The sequence below is a fragment of the Schistocerca gregaria genome, chromosome 6 (genome assembly GCF_023897955.1).
Source record: "Schistocerca gregaria isolate iqSchGreg1 chromosome 6, iqSchGreg1.2, whole genome shotgun sequence".
NCBI classification, from domain to species: Eukaryota; Metazoa; Arthropoda; class Insecta; order Orthoptera; family Acrididae; genus Schistocerca; species Schistocerca gregaria.
The window spans coordinates 58779826-58801065 of NC_064925.1; the positions used below are offsets into that span (position 1 = coordinate 58779826).

Below are 21240 nucleotides of genomic sequence, written 5' to 3' on the forward strand. Positions count from 1 at the left end.
TCTTGTCACTGCTAGTTGGCAGTTGCAGCTTACGATAAAGCACTTAGAGGCATGGACTGTGAAGACGGGTTTTACCTTTTGTGCAGACAAATGTGTGTGTGTGTTCATTTTAATCGTTCTCAACGTCTTTTTACCTGCCCTGAATTGTGTCTGAGGGACACCGTTATTCCTTTTAGAGACACTGTGAGGTTCCTGGGCCTCACTTTTGATTCCAGGTTCTCGTGGTTGCCTCACCTTAGAAAGACCTCAAGGTGCGGGCCCTGAAGGCACTGAATATTTTGAAGTGTCTGAGCCATCGGTCGTGGGGAGCAGATCGGACTCGTCTGCTGCAGTTTTATAGGGCTTTTGTCCAATCGCTTCTTGACTATGGTTGCACCGTGTATGGGTCAGCGAGGCCTTCATATCTGAAGATTCTTGATGCAATACACCATGAGGGTATCAGGCTGGCAACTGATGCCTTCTGTACCAGTTCCATCCCCAGCCTGTGTGCTGAGGCAGGGGAACCGCCGCTTGCCATCCGGTGGAAACTCCTCATGGTGCAATGGGTGTGTCAATTCCTTGCCTGTCCTACCTCCCCTGCATACCCTACCATTGTCCGACCGCCTATGGAGCGTCTCTTTTCCAGTCGTCCCAGGGCAACGAGACCATTTGGGATTCGTGTCAAGCATTTGCTTGAGTCCCTTGGTGTGGAGCGTGTGGCCCCCCAACGACAAGGTTTTACTCGCCTGCCTCCCTGGTTGCTCCAGAGGCCCAGTGTCCTTTTAGACTTGTCGGAGTACCGGAGGAGCTGCACTCCTGCATTTGTTTTTACCTCCTTATTTTCCGATATTTTACGCCAGCATCCCGACCATGTACCAGTATTTACAGATGGCTCTAAACAGGGGGACTCTGTTGGTTGTGCTGTTGTTTTCTGTTTTCCCTGATCGAGTCGTCAAGTTACATCTTCCTGCGGCATTTACCATCTTTGATGCCGAATTGTTTGCGATCTTGCGAGCATTGGAGGACATGAGATGTGTTCCTAGTCTTAAGTTTCTCATCTGTTCTGACTCCCTGAGTGCCCTTCAGACCATGCAACACTTGTACCCAGCGGATACGGTAGTCCAGAACATCCATGATGCCCTATTCCACCTGCAATGGCAGGAGAAGGAGGTTTCTTTCTGCTGGGTGCCAGGGCACATGGGTATTAGGGGAAATGAGCTGGTGGATGTTGCTGTCAAAGATGCATGTTCCCTCCTTCACATTGTTGAGTGTGCCGTCCCCCTCCATGCTGTTACCTCCCTCCCGTGTTTTCGTGTTATGCTTCAGTGGGAAGAGGAGTGGCTGGCAGTCGGTGGAAATAAGCTGTGTCTGGTCAAGGCCACCACGCGGCCATGGCGTATGTCCTACCAACCGTGCAGGCGGGATGAGGTTCTCCTGACTCGCCTTCGCATCGGGCACAGTCCCTTAACGCATGGTTTTCTACTCTGGCGGGAGGACCCCCCAATCTGCAGTGCTTGTGGCGTCCAGATTACTGTCCGCCACGTTTTACTTGACTGTCTTTTATTCTCTGACCAGAGGGCAGTGGTTTCTTTGCCACTGGATTTGCCCTCTATTTTGCAAGACGACGCAACGACTGTGGTTAAGGTCTTACGGTCTTGTGTCCTGTCCAATTTGTTGCCTTGGATTTTAGGGAGAGGGTTTTAATGTGCTGCTGGGTGACTGGCTCACCCAGGTTTTAGGTAAGAGGTCCGTCAGTCGCGATTACCTCCTTATTTCCCTTCAATTTCCGTTCTCATTTCCTTGTGTTTCCTTTCCTTTTTTAGTGTGTTCCTTCTCCTCTTGTTTTGCCTCTGTATGTGAGGATTTGGAACTGCATCAGGTCTGTGTCTTTTAGCTGTTCTCCTTGTTCGCTGTTCGTCTTAGTCCCTTCACTGCATGTGTTCCTGTTTTTATGCGTTTGGGCGCTGATGACCACGCTGTTTAGCGCCCGTAAACCTCAAACACACACACTCTCCCTTAAAACCCACATCCTTTCATCTTTCCCTCTGCTTCCCTCTTTCCAGATGAAGCAACCGTGGGTTGTGAAAGCTTGAATTTTATTTTTGTGTTTGTGTTTGTTTGTTTCTCTATCAACGTACCAATGCTTTCGTTTGGTAAGTTACATCATCTTTGTTTTTAGATATACCTTAGCATTATGTTATTCTGCATTATTTTGCCTCCCCGCATTTCCTTTTTTATAACATCCCAGACTGCTTTGCTTCGCGCAGTCCGGAACCATGCAACTGCTACGATCGCAGGTTCGAATCCTGCCTCGGGCATGGATGTGTGTGATGTCCTTAGGTTAGTTAGGTTTAAGTAGTTCTAAGGTCTAGGGGACTGATGACCACAGCAGTTGAGTCCCATAGTGCTCAGAGCCATTTTTATTCTGTGCATTATATATTGTTTTGTCATTAAATTACTTTTTTGCAGCAATCGGCACCTTCCTATAGATCTTTTTCTATGTATAATAGAAACTTAAGAATTCTGGATCATGACAACTCTCTTTAATTTAACTGAATTATTTAAGTGTTTGGGAGGTCTTCTTAGCACCTGCTGTTATCCATCTGTTTTTGTGAGATGTTGATACAGGCATGCACACTTTTGGAAATGTCTTTTCAAAGTTCAATTTAAATAATGTGGAGAATTTATAGAATTTGATATTCACATTGGGTTCGTTATACACTTCATCCCAGCTTTGTTTTGCTAATTCTTTTGAAAAATCTTTTATTTTCCTTTTTAATGGATGTCGTTTCTAGCCTTGTAGTTTTGGGAATGATTCGATGCCTGATTTTACTGTTGTTATTTGACATAGATGATCTGATTGTCCAAGATCTTTTACAGCTACATCAAAATTTTCCATGTCCATATTTGTGATCACATGGTCAATTACTGATGCAGTCATTGTAGTAACCCTTGTTGCACTATTGAACAATAGGGATATGCCAAAACTTTGAAGGATGTTTGTGAGTGTGCTGCTGGATTCATTTATGATATTAGTGTTGCTGTTAATGTCCCCACACAGAATTATGTTGACTTTGTACTTGAGTCTTGATCTAGAACTTCTGTTAATTTATTGAAAAAAAAGTGTCCACCACTACCACTGGAAGATCTATACAAACACAAAATGATTAATCTCTTGGTAATAACAAGCCCTGTTCATTCAATAGCTGATATTTCAAAGTGCTTGTCTTCACTTACTGTACTGAGCTCATGTCTTGATTTGAACTGTGTTCCTTTTCTGATATAAATGCATGATCCCCCATCCCTTGAAGCAGTTCTGCAGTAAGAGTTTGCCCTTTCATACAATGATAATACTACATGTTGGATTTCTGTGTCTCTACACCAGTGCTCAGTAACACAAACTACTTTGCACTTCAAAGATCGGAGCTCAACTTCTAATTGTTGTATTTTATTTTTTATTGATTGCATGTCTCGTTGGAGAGTTGTTAAGTCTGTGAAATGCCCCATGTTACTCTTTCCAGTGGTTTGTTTGTCTTTGTGACATCTGGTATGTCTGATATTTGAAGTGTTCAAATCTGTCTTGTGAGAGATTGTTTCACTATTTTTTAAACTGCTGGAGATACTCTTTAGGTAGGGGAACCTGTTGTCTGGATTTATCCTAAAGAAGACCTACTTTTCATGCACATAACAGGTATTTGACCATGTGTGGCCCGAGATCCACCCTCTGTACTTTCATGAATCAGCTGTACCCATCTTTCCTTCCCAGTCCTGTCTAGGTGTAAGCCATGCCTAATGAAACCCTATCTGTTGATAGTCCGAACAGGCTCCAGAGACACACGAATTAGTATAGGAAGAAAAGATGAACTTCTAATGCTAGCAGACTGTGTCAGCAACAAAACCTTGTTCCAGAGAAACCTTGCTTGTAACATTCTATCACATTGCACTCAGTTGACAGTCTGTGTGAATACTACCACTTGAAATGCATTGTGGAATTTTTTGTCATTCCATTCTGTCGTGTCCAGTATGTATCTCTCTTTAAGTTTCTGTATCTAAAAGCAAGCTAAAAGTCTTTTCAGAAAGCTCTTTTCTTGCATTGCACACCAAAAGAGTGTATCTGTGTGTATGTGTGTAAACTACTGTTCTGCACTGAAGAATAAATAAGTTTCATATCCCAGTTGTCATCACTACTTCCTGTATACCTGTCTCCCAGTCAACACTTCACTTAAAGATGGTAGGTAGCTTTTATTTATATTTCTCCATTGTAGTAATGTACTGGTATTCATTTTATGAAACCAGAAGAATTATTTTCATTTGCTTAAAACTGTAAGAGGCACTGCCCACGCTCTTACATTGAAATGTGTGTTGGTAATGCCAGTCACAATAGAACTTTTAAAGTCAGATGGTGGAGCAGCAATTTGTAAAACCAGTGGCATGAAGACCAGTCTGTTACCACAAACAACATCTCATCTTCACATTTGTTGGCTTAGACATCTCTCAAACAGTGCGTCATCTTCCAATTAAACCTAGATGTTGGGCTATGTTACAGTTCAGTCTGTCAACTCAATTGAGATTTCATATTTCAAATGAATTCAGTAATAACCATTTCAGTTTAAAAAGTTGTACTGTATATCAATAATGGAAATGCTGATAGATCGAAATAGCAGAATTTGAAAAATGCCATCGACATAATGTGAATAATTCGTATATCTCCCCATGAAGATCTGGTTAAAAATTGATCTTTGGCTATTCGTTACTATCCATCCATTGGCTGCCTCCATATACATACATTGTTAACATCTGATCTATACCATGCACAAGTGCAGCTTGTGGATGGCCCTCTTATAATTTTAGCCTTTATTTGTGTTATGAGTGGACTAACAAATGCCTGTGTTGGGGAAGAAACTTCTGGGAATGTACGTTTGGAACACAGCATGGAATGGAAGTGAATGATGGACTGTGGAGAAACCAGAAAGACGCAGTGCTATAGAAAAATGTTGAAATGTAAGTGGACTGAGAATATAAGAAACGAGAAGGTTCTCTGGGGAATCCACAAAGAAGGAACTACTTAGAAAACACAAGAAGAAGTGACAGGATGCTAGGACATGGGTTAAGAACAGAAATAACTTCCATGGTACTAGAGTGTAGGTTAGAGGTTAAAAACTGTCAGAGAAAGGCAGAAATTGAATTATGTCCAACAAACAGTTGAGGATGTTGGGTGCAGTGTTAATCTGAGATGGAGAGGTTGGCACAGGAGAGGAAGCTGTGGCAGGTCACATCAAACTAGGCAGAGGATTGATAATTCCTGTTCCCGTGCCCGTCCTATCCCATATTTGTGACAGCGCTTATCAATAAAAATATGTAGGGTAATTTGCTAAAGCTTAAGTAACTTATTGAAGAAATTCTAGTAAATTTCTGATTTCTGCCTACAGTTACTTATTAGTTTGATAGTATGTTAACTTATCACACTGTTTTTGTCTCTGTTTTATGCTTGTAGTTCTATGCTGATTTTGGAATCACTAGATTGGTAGTTAAGGATGATGAGGTATGATAAACAAGTGATAACATGGTACACACTGTGACTTCTTGAAAATGAAATCCATGAGATGAAGGATGAGTTATGTAGAGAAGGGCTAACACCATCAATAAATGGAGACACAAAATTCTTGTTTTTTGTTGTAATGTAGAAAAAGATATATTGCTACTTACCGTAAAGATAACAGACAGGTACAGTCGAAAGACACTTACATAAGCTTTTGGCTCCAGCCTTCATTGGAAAAAAGGAAACACACACCATTCATTCACACAAGCAAGCACACCTCACACACACAGGACCACCAACTCCTGCAGCTCAGATCAGAATGCCATTGGCATTTTAATCACGCCTGTTATGTCATGGTAAGTAACAATCTGTCTTTTCCAACAAGGTTGATATTCTTACCTGGAGTTTCCATTGTTTGACTTTGTCTTTCATTGTTATTTCCATGGCTGTGAGTGCTTTGCATTTTCATTTGTGTGGGAAACTTTGCACATTATCTGCTAAAATCTTGATTCCATTTGTTAATATTTCCTTTCTTATGGTTTGATTTTCTTGACAATAATTTCATTTCCGTTGCTATCCCCACACCCCAATCTCCATTTAGTTGTTAATTAGTTCTCCCCACTTTTTCTTTGTATCTTTGTTCAGATGTTTAACTGAGTTCATCTCTCTCTCTCTCTCTCTCTCTCTCTCTCTCTCTCTCTCTCTCACTCATTGGTCCCACTGTTATTGTGCGTTATTCTTAATCAGATAGCAAAAAACATCTTTCAGCAAAGTGGATGTATTCAAGGCTTGCAAGTTACATATTGTTATGTATTATAAAAGAATATAGTGATATTAATAACAATTAGAGTAATCATATGGTAAAAATTTTCAATGACTTCAGGAATAATTAAGGTAATAGTCATGGAATTCACAATTAAGATAAATTTTATTCCTGTCTCTATCCTAATATCCTGATGAAGCTTTTTGTGGTCACTGTATACTGCTCTAGGTCAAATAACTAAATAAATACTGCCTTAAACAAAACCTCACCTACATCACTGTGAAACTGTATCCATATTTCATTTCCAACTACTTTAATGTAGCACTATATTGAATAATAATAATAATAAACCATAAATATCTGACCTTATTTGGTAATGCAGATTAACATGAGCACTAATAATTCTGTTCTATTTTTTCTTCTGTTTTGTTTCACCATAATTGATGTTCTGTTTGTTTGTTAAGTACTTATTTGCAACTGATGTGTGTGTTTCATCTTTCCAGTGGACTATTCCAAAAATTGTAGCACAGCTGTTTATTGAAGTCTTACTTTTGCTGCATGGCCATTGGGGTCTTTTCCTGATGAATGTTCCCATAACAGGCTGGTTTGTTTGGGAGTAAGTATATGCAATTTGAGAAATAAAGAAAACTTTGTTCTGTGAGATATGATGATGTGTAAGGTATAGGAATCATAATGATCTCTATTATGTTGACTAACATGTACGAATACATCACTGTCTTTGTTGCTGTTTTAAAACTTGAGATTCCCGTGAAGTTGCAATGTTGATGTGCTTTGACCTTTCATATTGTACCAATAGGCAATTTGACACTCATAGAACTGAAATGCCACCAATGCCGTACCTCTGTTAAGTTTTCAAGGATTTTGCACCATGCCATAGCTGCACCTGTCATACCACAGCCCACTCTTTTTCAAAGCTAATTTAGTGCTTCTACTCCAATGACTTTCTTGTTGGTAGTATGAATCCTATATTTTTTCTTGTGTATCAAAAGAAGAAATGAAAAGAGGATTTTTTTTGTGTTCAAAGTTTGTGTTGTTTCCTCAGTGTTAGGACATTACTGTTTTATTTTACTATTTCAATTATCAGTGATAGTAACTATAATTACATCTGGCACTGAACATCTTTGTACATCATGATGTACAAGCTGCAGAACTTCTGAAATATTTTTAATGTAAATTTTGTAATACGGTGTAGATGAACGTATACTATGTTTCGGCCTAACAAAAAGTGGTGGCATGAAGATGAAGAACAGAAGAGCAGAGAAGGCTGTGAGATGACGTCAGCCAATAGCTTGCTGGCTAGGACCGCACCACGACAGGAGTGGCCTCTATATGAGGAGAATATAAGTGCCACTCCTGCCAGCCTCAGCCACACAGTACTAGACCACCACTAGGAGTGCACTAAGATGGCACTTATTAGTGAGCCATACCCATTGCTTGGATCAACATAGTATATAGAGAAAGACATTGACTGACTGCCTGTCACCAATCACGTGCGACATGTTCTTGTAATACAAAGTTAAGTATTGTCTATCTTCTTTACTGTAACAAAAACTATTAATGTTGTTTGCTTGAATTGTTGTATAGCATTCTGAGAATGCAGCATCCTTTAGGCACCCTATATGAGATGACTGAGCAGGACCCCACATGCTACTCACTGCAAAATTAAAGCTTCAGTAGAAAGATTCTGTTGACATGCTTTTGTTACACAGGCTTGATTTCCATAGTTGGTTGATGATGTATTGCTGCTTCCAGTTGTTGTGATTATAATTGTATCATGATTTATGTGCTCTCCACCATTTTTTTTTAAATACTGTTCATTGGAGGGGGGGGGGGGGGGGTGTTTCTACAGGGTTCTCTTTGTTGGGTTGGGTTGGGTTGGGTTGGGTAGGTTTGAGGCAGGAGACCAACCAGCAAGGTCATTGATCTCATTGGATTCGAGAAGGATGGGGATGGAACTTGGCTGTGCCATTTCAAAGGAACCATTCCGGCATTTGCCTTAAGCAATTTACAGAAATCACAGATAACCTAAATCAGGATGGCCGGACGTGGGATTGAACTGTAATCCTCTCGGATGCGAGTCCAATGTGCTAACCAGTGCGCCACCTCACCCTTTGTCTGACAGGGAGAAGTCCCCAGTTGTGGTATTGACTTTTTGAAACCATTTGTTTGGTGATGTAGGTTAAGGTTGAAGGTATCACAACCTGCAACCTCTCGCACTGGTGAGCACTCATTTCCGAGTAAAATTTCAGAATTTCACCTGATGCGCTATAGCTTACTCCTTCAGGGGGCCTCAGTGCTCTTTAGCGGGTTCATGCTTGGCTACCACAGGCTCCCAGCCTTTGCAGCATCTTTTCCTTTCCATGTTGCATGTCTATCCTCTTGCTATTCTTTTTCCCCTCCCTTGGGAAACATGTCTGGGATGTTTTTGGGAACGTGTTCCGCATTTCCAATAGCTGACATCAGAACATTCTGTCTACTGTTTTTCATCCCTTTTTTGTTTTTTTGCAAACCTTCTGCTATCCTTCCTCCGCTTCGGAATTTGAGGTTCCTCTTTTTCTTCTTCCTCCCTGCGCACTCCTGAAGGCCGGCCCATGTGTCCGACACGTAACAGGTGACTGGGTAACGCGTAATTCCCAGTCCCGGGTCGACATGTAAGGTTCACATGTACCTGCTGGTACAGGCCAGGCTCAAGCAGAGGTGATTTCCTGAGCTGTTACCTTCCCAAATTGCTGATTGGTCTCTCTGTCAGGTGTTTGTGAGGTGTGAATAATCACCTAAGGCATTTGCGCCCCCCTCTGAGAGGGCCCCAGTTGGAAGAGCACACCATCGGAGACACTGGGAATCATGGGGTTTTTTCTGCCAATGAGCTAATCATCTTCTTCATAGTCAACATCTACCAAATGTAAATGGAATGAACCTCACAATTAAAAGACACTCTGTGATGCACCATGGTTCCTTGTGGTTTCATGTACTGAAGACAGTCAGTTCTTTGCAACAGTAAGTCTGTTTGTTATTCATAAAGGTGAGCAGTTGATGCAATTGTCAGCCCTGTAAAATCCTGCTCTCACTTATGCACTGGCACTTGCTTTTGGAGACAACCTCTTGTTCTCAAGCACAACTACTTCTTGCAGCTTCGCTCCTTCATGGCTATTCTGTTCATGTCAAGGCCAATTGCATGCTGAATTCTTCATGTGGTGGTATTTACACTAGGCTGCTAGGTGGTGTGACTGAGGTAGAAATCCAAACGTATCTCCCTGATCAGGACATCATTGGAGACCATCAGATGATGAGAGAGGTGGATGGGTCTTTAATGCTCACGTGCATTCTTTTCCTGATGTTTGACAGTCTTGCTTCCATCCCAGATCAAAGCAGGCTATGAAGTTATCACAGTCTGACTGTAAGTTCCGAACCCGATGGGCTGTTACCAGTGTCATCATTACAACCATCCTCAAATGTCCTGTCAACACCCAACCAATTAACCGGTGCTAGGGATGCTCACGACAGTGATTGCCTGCATCCTTCTCCCCACTGCAGCAATTGCAGTATCAACCATGCAGCAGATTGTCCCATGTATCTCGATGAGTAGGCTGTCCAGGAGATCAGGGTAAAGGAAAAAGTGCCTTACCCTGTCGCTCACAAGTTGTTGGATAGTCGGTTACACTGTGTTCTATGGTCTGGCACTTACAGTACTGGTCTTGCTACATCTCACTCCATGAAGGACATGGCCATGTAGACATGCAACCTCAAATTCAGCACCGCAGTTGTAAATTCGCCCATCGTCATGGTAGCATCCCTGTCTCCCCCTCCAGCTGTGCAACAGGCCATCAAACTTTTGCCTCACGGAGCGGAATCAACTGCTTCTCCAGCAGCTGGCCAGAAAGGACAGAGGAGATACTCCTGTGATGACTTCTTATGTCCCTCTAGCCAACAAACATCAGAATCATCATCTGCCACCTGGAAAGGCTCCAAGAAATCAAACAGAAGCACACAGTCTTCTCCTTCTCCGACTTGGAGATCCTTTTCAATGGCATTGCCATTTAATACTCTCACCTGGCCTTACCCTGTGCCGCTGGTGTGCATCGCCAACCATTTTTCTTCCTTGTACTCGCAGACTGCCTTGGACTTCGACACTTTTTTAGATTTCATGGAGCAGGATCATCTATCCTCTGCCTCCAGAAGCAGCGAGTCTACAAAGTCTAACACTCGTCATCCGCCGAGGTGACACCCCCTTCATTTTGCCCCTGCTCTCCCTTTCTTGTAATGATTGTCCTCAAGTGGAACGTTTGCGACCTTAGATCCAAAAAGAGGAATTATGGCTGCTCTTACAATCACAGCATCCACTTGTTCTCCACCTTCACAAAACAAACCACGCATTCCATGTCATGAGGGAGTGATGCTGCTCATTGGGGTTGACATTCATAGTCAAACCATCTTCCTGACTACCCGGCTGTTGCAGACAACATTTTCCTTCCTCACTTCACCTTTTCCCTTTGTACCGTTTACATCCCTGAGTCATTCGGTGTCACCAGGGCAGACTTCCTCCTCCTTACTGGGCAATTCCCTCACCCCTTTCTGCTGCTCAGTGACTTTAACGCGCACTATCCCCTTTGGGATTCTCCCAGAACCTGTCCAAGAGGTGCCCTCTTGGCTGACCTTCCAAATCAACATCAACTCAACTACCTTAACACAGGAGCACACACGTTCCTTTGAGACTCCACACACATTTATTCCAATTTGGACCTATCCTTCTGCCGTGCCCAGCTCACTCATCTTCTTGAGCGGTTCGTTCTCTCTGACCCGTACTCAAGTGACTATTTCCTGTGTGCTATCTGTTTGCTGACTGCTACCCTGTTTATGTGCTCACATAAATGACAGCTTTCTAAGGCTGACTGGAAGTGTGATTCCTCCCTGGTGACCTTCGATGAACAACATTTCCCCGGTTGTGATGACCAGGTAGACCACCTAACCAACATTCTTGTTACTGCCACAGAAAGTTCCATTTCTCGCACTTCATGTCACTGTCCCTTAGTGGACTGAAGCATGCCATGACGCAATTCTTGTATGGCGACATGCTCTCCACATTTTGAACAGTCATCCTACGATGGTAAACTGTGTTTGTTATAAACAGTTCCATGCACAGTGTCTTCACACTCTTCGGTCATGTGGGCTAACCTCTCTGGGGCCAAGGTCCGTTCCCCAATTTCCAGTCAGACTGTAGCATATTGTAGCTTTATTTATTTCATTGATCATTTGTTGTGCTCAGGGTCAATTTACTGCATTGCTACCACTGGCTGAAAAATGGGTTGTGGAAATACAACACAGACTACTTTAAATGATGTAGCCAACAGAGGCCCAGTTGCGTTTCACTGTCTTTTACTTTCACTTTTCACGACCCCCAATGTTACAGATGTAATATGGCCAGTGCACTATTGTTTAACTTTCGATAAACCTCATTAATAGATTGCAGGCAAACATCCACATACTGATACAATAGTATACTGTTGAACTTCTATGAGCAGTAATAAACATAACCACAAAGTTCACATATCTTGAAGAATAGAAAGGTACGTACAGAGCAGACACTGTCAGTGTTTTAACACATGACCTATTGGTGTAACACTTATTTCCCTGTTAAGTTGATGCATTGTTGTCATTCTAAGCAACACAGATTCCTCATCTGAAACTCAGCCACCATGGACTGATTGTCTCGCGACCAAAAACCATGCTCTTATAGACCATCACAGTAATAATTGCTGAAACTACACGTTGTCTTAAGTTAAATTTACAGAAATTACAATTAAAACTTAACTCATTAAATTAACTGAATACATCAAAAACTTGCATCTTTTTAACAGTTTCTTCTACTGCAAGAGTTAGGCCAAATTATTTGTTTAAATCATGAAATTAACAAATATTGTTATGCAAACAATACTTTTGACAAAACTGTTAATTGCTTTGGGATTAATTAAGGGCTGGCTTTGCACACATGTTTTCTAATAGAGCTAAATAGATACCTTAATATTTCTAGCATTTCATCTTCCAAATGTTTACGATTATTACAGAATTTATATTTGTTTATAGTCAGCAATAGAATGTAAGTTACGAAACAATTACTCATTTCTCCCTATAATGAAAGGAATAGTCAAATTATAATATCAATTGCATACGTAAAACTAGGCACAAAATTAGATTTGGTGTTATTTACTTTAAAAATGAGGGCCACTCTTTCTCTTTTATGGAAATGAAGATTATGCTCATGTTTGCTAATATTAATTAGTTAAAATTGAAAAAATTAAGGAGCCAGAGGGCAAAACAAGAGGGGAAGTAAAATTATCCCAACTTGCTTCATCACAAGATGATTGTCATAGTAGACCCTATTGTTATCTCCAACATCTCAGGCAACTGTTTTGCGGAGGTTTCAATTTCCATCCACTATTGCATTGCCTTCCTCCATCTGAAACGTGTTGAGGTGTTTCGGGTGATACCCTTCTCTTCTCAGAATCATGAGTGCTACAGTGCCACCTTTACTTTGAGGAAGCTAGACCTTATTCTCACTTCATCCCAATCCACTGCCCCAGGGCCAGATGATGTTCACATTCAGATGTTGCAGAACCTGTCTCCTGCAGGCAAGTAATTTCTCCTTCATACATACAACCGCATCTGGGCAGAGGACACATTTCTCAGGTGCTGGTGTGAAGCCACTGTCATACCCATATCTAACCCAAGTAATGACTTGAGGAAAAATTATTTTTAATATAGGCCTATTCTGACCAACAAAAATTATTGGCTATCGAGATTACCTAATCTTTCCTGTGATTAGCAGATGGTAACTTAATTATTACATAAACCTGGTATGTATTTGTTCATCCATTTTCTCAGCTTCGGATGATCAACTTTTACCATCGAAATGTTAGCCTCAATGAAAGCTCGAGTAGTTGATAAAATGAATTCTTCTTTATCATTTTTTGGTCGTTTTGCCACTGCAGTGACTTCTGTGAGCGTAGCTTATCTTTTTATACCAGTAGTTGTTAGCGTGTTCTCGTTGTTCTTCTTATCGCAAGAACTGTTATTAATGTGTTTCAGGCACGTATCCTTCATCCTCCACTCAATACGCACATTGCAGTATTTGCACATAACTATCTTCCTAGTTTTGTCGAAAACATAAAATCTTTCTGACGAAAATTGCTGCACCGGCGATCCACAACAATTTCCAACATGCAATACTGAATACACTGCCAGAACATTGTAGAATGCTTTGGAATACTCGATATATTGTATATATTGAAATGGTGTACAATCGATATCCGGATTGTATTACCATAACACCAATCGAATTTCCACAGTTAGATTCAAATGACAAGATTTTGCAAAGTTTCATCAATTATTTTGTGATTTGGCTTAAAAGTAAATAGTTTCACGTTTTCAGAAAAATGTGTAAAATGTTGTGAAAATTTTGCTATTTCGTGCTTTGTGAAAAACAGGCGCCTCTACTCATGGAGTATCTACAGTGGCTTCCTCTTTTCCACTGACAAAACCAATCGTATGAAAGTCTGGCTGTGTAGTTGATTTCTTCCACCATCTTTAATTCTTGGGCCTGCTGCTCTTCTGTTTATCGAAACTACAAAATGCCTGGGGCTCACGCTTGATAGGAAACTTTCTTGGTCCTCCTCGTGTCTCACCTGGCCGCCCACTGTACCCGGTCCCACAGTGTCCTATGTGTCCTCAGCGGTACTTCCTGGGGAATGGATCGGGCACCCTCTTCCATTTGTACCAGTCCCTTGTATGTTTGAAACTAGACTATAGGTTTTTCATTTATGCATGTGCATGTTTGTTCATCATACATCACCTCGGTACAGTCCACCATTGTGACATTTGTGTGGCCACTGGTGCCTTTTACACTAGCCTGGTTGAGAGTCAGTATGCCGAAGCTGCCAAACTACTGCTGTCATACCACCATGATTTTCTCCTCAGCAGATAAACATGCCATGCCTGGCCACCCATCCTAAACCTCTTCTTTCGTTGATTCTTTGATCGCTAGTATGGAGCACATCCCTCTTCTCTGTTACCTCCTAGAGTTCGCCTTTGGCTATTGCTCCGGTGGCTTAACTTCATGCTACATGCCACTTTCCCTGTGGTTGTGAGCCTTTCACTGCCTTGGCTTCATGCGCCAGCCCGTGTTCACCTTGGACATCACTCGCTTCCTAATGACACTACTCCAGACTTGCTCTATTGCCGTAAGTTTCTTGACCTTCACGCAGAACTTTGCAATAGTGCCTTTATGTACACTGATGGCTCTCGGGCTAACTGTGGTGTCTGTTGTGCCTTCATTGTTGGAACCAAAACTTTTTGGTATCGGCTTCCAGGGCATTCTTCAGTATTTACAGTGAAGCTCTTTGCCCTGTATCAGGCCATGCAGTACATCTGGCAGCACAGGCTTTTAAGTTGTGTCATTTGCTCCAGTTCTCTCAGTGCCCTGCAGATCCTCAGTGTGCTGTACACCATCCACACCTTAGTTCATTGGCTCCAGGAAAGTTTTCACTTGCTCACTGTTAATGGAGTCTCTGTGATTTTTATGTGAGTTCCTGTTCACGCCATTCTGAAGGGCAAAGAGGTTGCTGATCCTGCTGCCAAGGCTGTAGTTCTGGTACCTCAGCCCACTATTTCCTCCATACCCTCAGATAATCTCTATGTTGCCGTCTGTCAGCAGGTGGTGTCATTTTGGTATTACTACTGGTCTTCCCTTCATTGGAACAAGCTCCTGGAAATTAAACCTCTCTCAGAGGCTTGGCTGACCACCTCTCTGTGCTCTCACCACAAGGAGATCATTTTAGCTAGGTTGTATACTGGGCACTTCTTTTTTAGCCATCGCTATTTGTTAAATGGTGTTGTCCACCACTTTGTGCTTATTTTCCTCCACTGTTGAAGGTTCACTATTTCCTGATGGAATGCTCTTTTTTTTTAACCACTTATGTTCTCATTTATGTTTGCTGTCTGAGTTATCGGCCATTTTAGCAAATGACATGCAGAATGTCAACTGCAATTTACTTTTTATCCGTCACAGCAATTTGCCGAAGGACATTTAATCTGTAGTTCAGGACCTCTATTTCTCTACAGTGTATTTTATGGACCTTTCTCCAAGTCCCTGTTTTTAGCTCTATTTCCTGCTGGTGATTGGACTTAACATGTAGTCATTTTTAACTCCATTTTCCTCTTCATATTCTGCAGTTATTAAATGGGTGTGTATGACCCTAGTTGTTTGTGCCCTAAAACAAAACAAAACAAAACAAAACACAAAACTACAGCTTACAAAATACCAAAGGTTATCAGACTGTTGCCATAGTGTAATGGTTATCATGAGAGTATCATAAACAAAAGATTGTTCGTTTGGACCCTGCCAAGTGCTTTGAAGTTTTTAATGTTTTTAATCTTTATCAAAATGACGTTGACCATCATTTTTATTCATTTAAAAGAATTAAACACAATTTTTTATTTCTGTTACTTTGTTACATTATTTTAATCAGCATATTAACTGTTTTAGTTGCTGTCATTCCTTCTTCCTGTTATTATTTTTCCACTTGCAAACCTTATTTATTGTATTTTAATTATTATTATTATTTGTTGATTTTTATTTAATTTCTTCTCTTTTATTATCTTATATTTTTGTTCATCCTATTGCATCCATTATTTTTATTCCTCATATTTCTGGAGTTTTGTTTTCTATATAACCTCTTATTTCATTTAAATCTTCATCCGCATTGTTTTGTCCTTAGTGTAATAAGAATTTATGTTTTAAATGTCGATATGATGTTTGCTATCCAAAATAATGAACATCTTGTAACAAAAAATACATTTTTGATACCAATGCACACTCAATATGAAGAGACTGTTTTGTCTTTCATTTTTTAACTGGTAAATCAGCATTTTTAAATATTATGGTAGCTAAATAAAATAATGAAATTCTTATGCACAGAGATTCCAAGTGGGATAAGAATGACAGGAAGAAGAAATGAGTGGAGTCGAAACAGTAAATATGCTAATGCACTTGATGTGACAAGGAATATAAATAAAAAATTATATCTATTTAATTGAATAAAAATAATGATCAAAGTAAATTTGATACTGACTTAAAAATATAAAGTCCCTAAGAACCTAGCAAGATTCGAACTCTCAACCTTTTGCGCATGAGCCCCTTAATAACTGCTACCCTATGGAAACATTTTGACTGACATTACTATTTTTAAAGCTGTAGAGTATCATGCATAATTCCAAAATGTTTTTTTGTTGATTACTCACAAGTGAGGGCCCACAATGGTTAATGGTTGTAGGGTGTAATACCTACACCACCATATAGATGGTTTCAAGAAGTTGATCCCACTATTGGGGACACCTCCTTGTGAGCATTACACTCCAGGAATAATATGATAGTGCTATGGGTACAGGCAAAGAAGAGGAATTGTTTTGGTATCTGGCTATATGCAACTGCCAGAACCATACTAACATTAATTTCTTTTAGTGACAGCACAGGTTATGGTGATCATTATTTTAGGTGGAAAACACTAAACTGTAGGTTTTAGTGTTATTATTTTCATCACTGTAAAATAAAGTAACTATTTTTTCTGCTTCCTGTGGAGAGAATTATTCAGGAAACTGCAAATCTGCTTACAATGAGTAATTAATGTCAAGAGGGCTGTGACAGAAATACCTCAGCAAATTAATGTCTCACATGCATAAACTGTTTCAGGTTGAAAATTTGCTTTAGGCACAACCTTTAAGCAAGGCACAATAATGCAGATTAATTTCAGTATTTAAGTGGGAGGTGTCAATACAAAGAAACTTGAAGTGTTCAGGTTCGTTTTTAGTGCCCATGAGAAATTGTTCTTCCCACAAACAGTTTGCAACTGGAAGAGGAAAAGTGGGAAGTGACATTACACAAAGTAACCTCCACCACACACCAAAAGTTCTTTATTATTTGTAGCAGTACATGATGCAACAAGATTGCCGCTGAACATGTATCTTGTTCATTGAAAATGACTGAACATGTGTGCTTATATGTAGCTGCAGTGAAAATTAAAAACAAAAGTAAAATGAAGTCTTGTCACCTATTTTGCAGGGCTTTCATGTAATGTTTGCTATCCTAAAAAAAAAGAGGGGGGGGGGGGGGGAGGGAGTCCCACTTCTGGCATTAGCTCTTAACTAATCTATGTGGCATGTATTTTTTTTACGTGTGTACCATTTTGAAATAAAAATAAAAGAAGTATACTTTTCTTAGCAGTTTTATTTTTACATCAAAGACTGTAGTTTAATCTGCTTTTCTACATAATTCCAACCAATATTTGGTGCGCTTATGGTTTTTTTTTATCTGAACTGCCTCCTCCAATTGAGAATCCCAGAAAATGTGAAATACAGGTAAGGTGAAAGAGAACGGACACTTTATGATTATCCCGGTATGTGATGAGTCTCCCTAAGTATCAAGAAGTGTGGTTTATGCAGTTATTGCCTAATGAGGTGGCAGATTTTTGCAAGGATTGTAACCAAAAGCTGGTTGTATGATATGATATGTGCCTTAGTGCAGGTGGAAATTGTGTAGAAAAGTAGATTGAAGTACGGACTTACATATAAAAAAGAATTGTTTTATTTTTATTTCAAAATGGTATTTACTTTTTAAAAAATGCCTCGTACATCCCCACTATCATACAAATATTGATAATTCTCAACTCAGCAAAAATTTAATAATACTGTGGTAGTAGAAAAGCTCTTTGCAGTCTCCCTGGTAACAAACTTTAAAAGAAACAACATGTCCTTTATCTCTGGGCAATTCAAATCAAATATTTTCAACTCACAGTGACTTGAAATAAAGACTGGACAAACTAGGACTACTTCCCACTGAAATGATTGAAACCTGAAATTGATAGCAGTGAGATTTTAGGGAAAAATTTGAGTGTGTATCAAAAGTATAGACAAATGGAAAATGGAGGAGATGTATTTGTCGCAGTAGCAAGAAACTCAGATCCCCTGAGATAGAAACTGAAGCTGCATGTCAGAGTGTTTGAGGAAGACTCAGTATCAGGGGTTGGCAGAAAATGGTAATTGGATCTTTCTATCTTGCACCAGATTCTCTCCTGATGTAATCAAAAACTTTAGACAAAACTTTGGTTAATCTGTACAGAAGTTCCCTAATCATACTGTAGTCACTGGTAGAGACTTCAGTCATCCAACAGTTAATTGGGAAAAATCATTGTTTTGTTAGTGATGTTGTGATAAGAAATCCTGTGAAACAGTACTAAATACCTACTCTGAAAACCACCTAGGACATATAGTTAAGAACCCCACTCATGATGGAAATATATTGGATCTAATAACAGTAAATAGACCTGACACCTCTGAGGATGTCCACAGTGAAACTGATATCGGTGACCATGATGTGGTTGTGGCAACAGTGGCTGCCATTGTATAAAGAACAACTAAACCAAGCAGAAAGATATATATGTTCAGTAAACTAGATTAAAAAAATCAGAAGTGGAAATTGTAAAAAAAACAGAGATTACTGCATAATAGGTGTAAAACAAAGTGTAGGGCTGTAAATAGAGAGATGCAGAATTAAGTGCATTTGGCTGCCAAGACAGCAGTGCGAGATGCGTTCAGTGACAGCTGTAGCAGAATATCGTCAAGTGATCCTTCACAGAATCCAAAGAAATTCTGGTTGTATGTAAAGACTGTTAGTGGCACCAAAGTTAGTGTCCAGTACCTAGGGAATGAGACAAGAACTTAAACTGAGGGTAGCAAAGCAAAAGCTGAAATGCTTAACTCTATTTTCAAATGTTCCTTCACAAAGGAAAATGTGGGAGAATTGCCACAATATAATCTTCGTACCAATGAAAAGGTGAATGAAATAAGTATAAGTAGTGTCAGTAGTGTTGAGAAACAGCTGAAATTCTTGAAACTTTACAAAGCTCGGGGACCTGATGGAATCCCTGTTAGATTCTATACTGAATTGGTGGCTGAGTTAGCCCCTCTGCTACCTATAATATATTGTAGAGCCCTTGAACAAAACATTGTGCCCAGTTCTTGTAAAAAAAAAAAAAAAAAAAAAAAGAGAGAAGCACAGGTCACACCCATCTACAAGCAGGGTAGTAGAAGTGATCCACAAAACTACCATCCAATATCCTTGAAATCAGCTTGTTGTAGAATCTTATAACAAATTCTGGGCTCAAACATAATGAGGTATCTTGAACAAAATGACCTCCTCAATGCCAACCAGCATGAACTCTGAAAACATCGATCGTATGAAACCCAACTTGCACTTTTCTCACATGACGTACTGAAAGCTTTACGTACAACAGACAATCAAGTAGATGCAGTATTTCTCAATTTTCAAAAAGCATTTGGCTCAGTACCACACCTATGCTTATTGTCAAAAGTACAATGACAAGAGGTATCAAGTGAAATTTGTGGCCAGATTGAGGACTTTTTGGGTAGGGAGAACACAGCATGTTTTCTTGGATGGAGAGGCATCGTCAGATGGAAGCAACTTTGGGTGTGTCCCAGAGAAGTATGTTGGGACCCTTGCTGTTAATTTTGTATATTAATAGCCTTGCAGACAATAGTAATAGTAACATCTGGCTTTTTGCATATGATGCAGTTACCTGATGAAGTACTGTCTGAAATAAGCTGCATAAATATTCAGTCAGATCTTGATAAGATTTCAATGTGGGTCAAAGATTGGCAACTTTCTTTAAATGTTCAGAAATGTAAAATTGTACACTTCATAAAATGAAAAAACATGATCTATAATATCAGTGAGTCACTGTTGAAGTCTGCCAACTCATACAAATAGCTGGGTTAATGCTCTGTAGGGATATGACATGGAATGATCACATAGGCTTAGTCGTGGGTAAAGCAGGGAGTAGACTTTGATTTATTGGTAGAATACTGGGAAAGTGCAATCAGTCTACAGATGAGATTGCTTACAAATTAGTCGTGCGACCAATTCTAGAATATTGCTTAAATAGGTGTGACCTGTACCAGATGGGACCAACAGGGAATGTTGAATGTATACAGAGAAGAACAGCAGAAATGGTTTCAGATTTGTTTAATCCATGGGAGAGTGTCACAGAGATACTGAAGGAACTGAACTAGAAGGCTCTTTAAGATAGGCGTAAACTGTCCTGTCTATTAATAAAGTTTCACGAAGTGGCTTTAAATGGTGTCTTTAGGAATATATAATACAACAGCCTGTGTCGCTGACATAGGGTTCGTGAGAATAAGATAAGAATAATTACAGCACCCACTGAGGCATTCAAACAATCATTCTTCCCATGATCCCTAATAATTGGTGCAATGGGACACACCCTCTGCCATGCAGGTCATTATGGTTTGCGTAGTATAGAGGTAGATGTAGGAAAACACAATTATAACACTACAAGGCTGCACCTGGTTAAAATTTTGCCCAGAAGTCACACTGTGTTATTCCTAGCCATTTTCATTATTCTCTGGAACCAGGTCCAGTTTTCGCTTAGAGTTGCAGCTTTGTTGCCACTGTGGATGCCCAGTGTGCTCACTTTTCAGTATTTTCAACCATGACTGACTTACAACTCTATTTAGGAATGTATGTCATTCAACTAATTAACATATATGAAAATTAAAATATATCAACCTGTTGGGGTGCTGCGTAAACTGTATTCTCTGCTTGTTGCTCTGCACTGGGCCCAAATAATTGTTTTTAAGGAACTATGAAAATGTACCTTTACCAGTGCAGTTTATTGCGGGCAGGGAGGATCCTGAGTTAACCACCCAGATCATACGGATGATAGAAAACTATGAAGGAAAAGAGGGAAAGGAAGTCCTTAGCCCCAATGTATACTGCCTACCAATTAGATGAACAGCTGTTGAGACAGAAAAGTAATTAGTGAGCAATCTCTAAGACATCTGCTGCACTTTG

The 21240-nt window shown here is 40.1% G+C and overlaps 1 protein-coding gene across 1 annotated transcript in view; it reads left to right on the forward strand.

The window, feature by feature from the left end:
• The window catches only part of LOC126278548 (protein cornichon homolog 4-like), an 80012-nt gene that overhangs the window by 23725 nt on the left and 35047 nt on the right, over positions 1-21240 (forward strand). The window contains exon 3 of the mRNA XM_049978730.1: positions 6785-6897. Within this exon, the coding sequence (XP_049834687.1) occupies positions 6785-6897 (113 nt within the window). The remainder of the gene's footprint in view (positions 1-6784; positions 6898-21240) is intronic.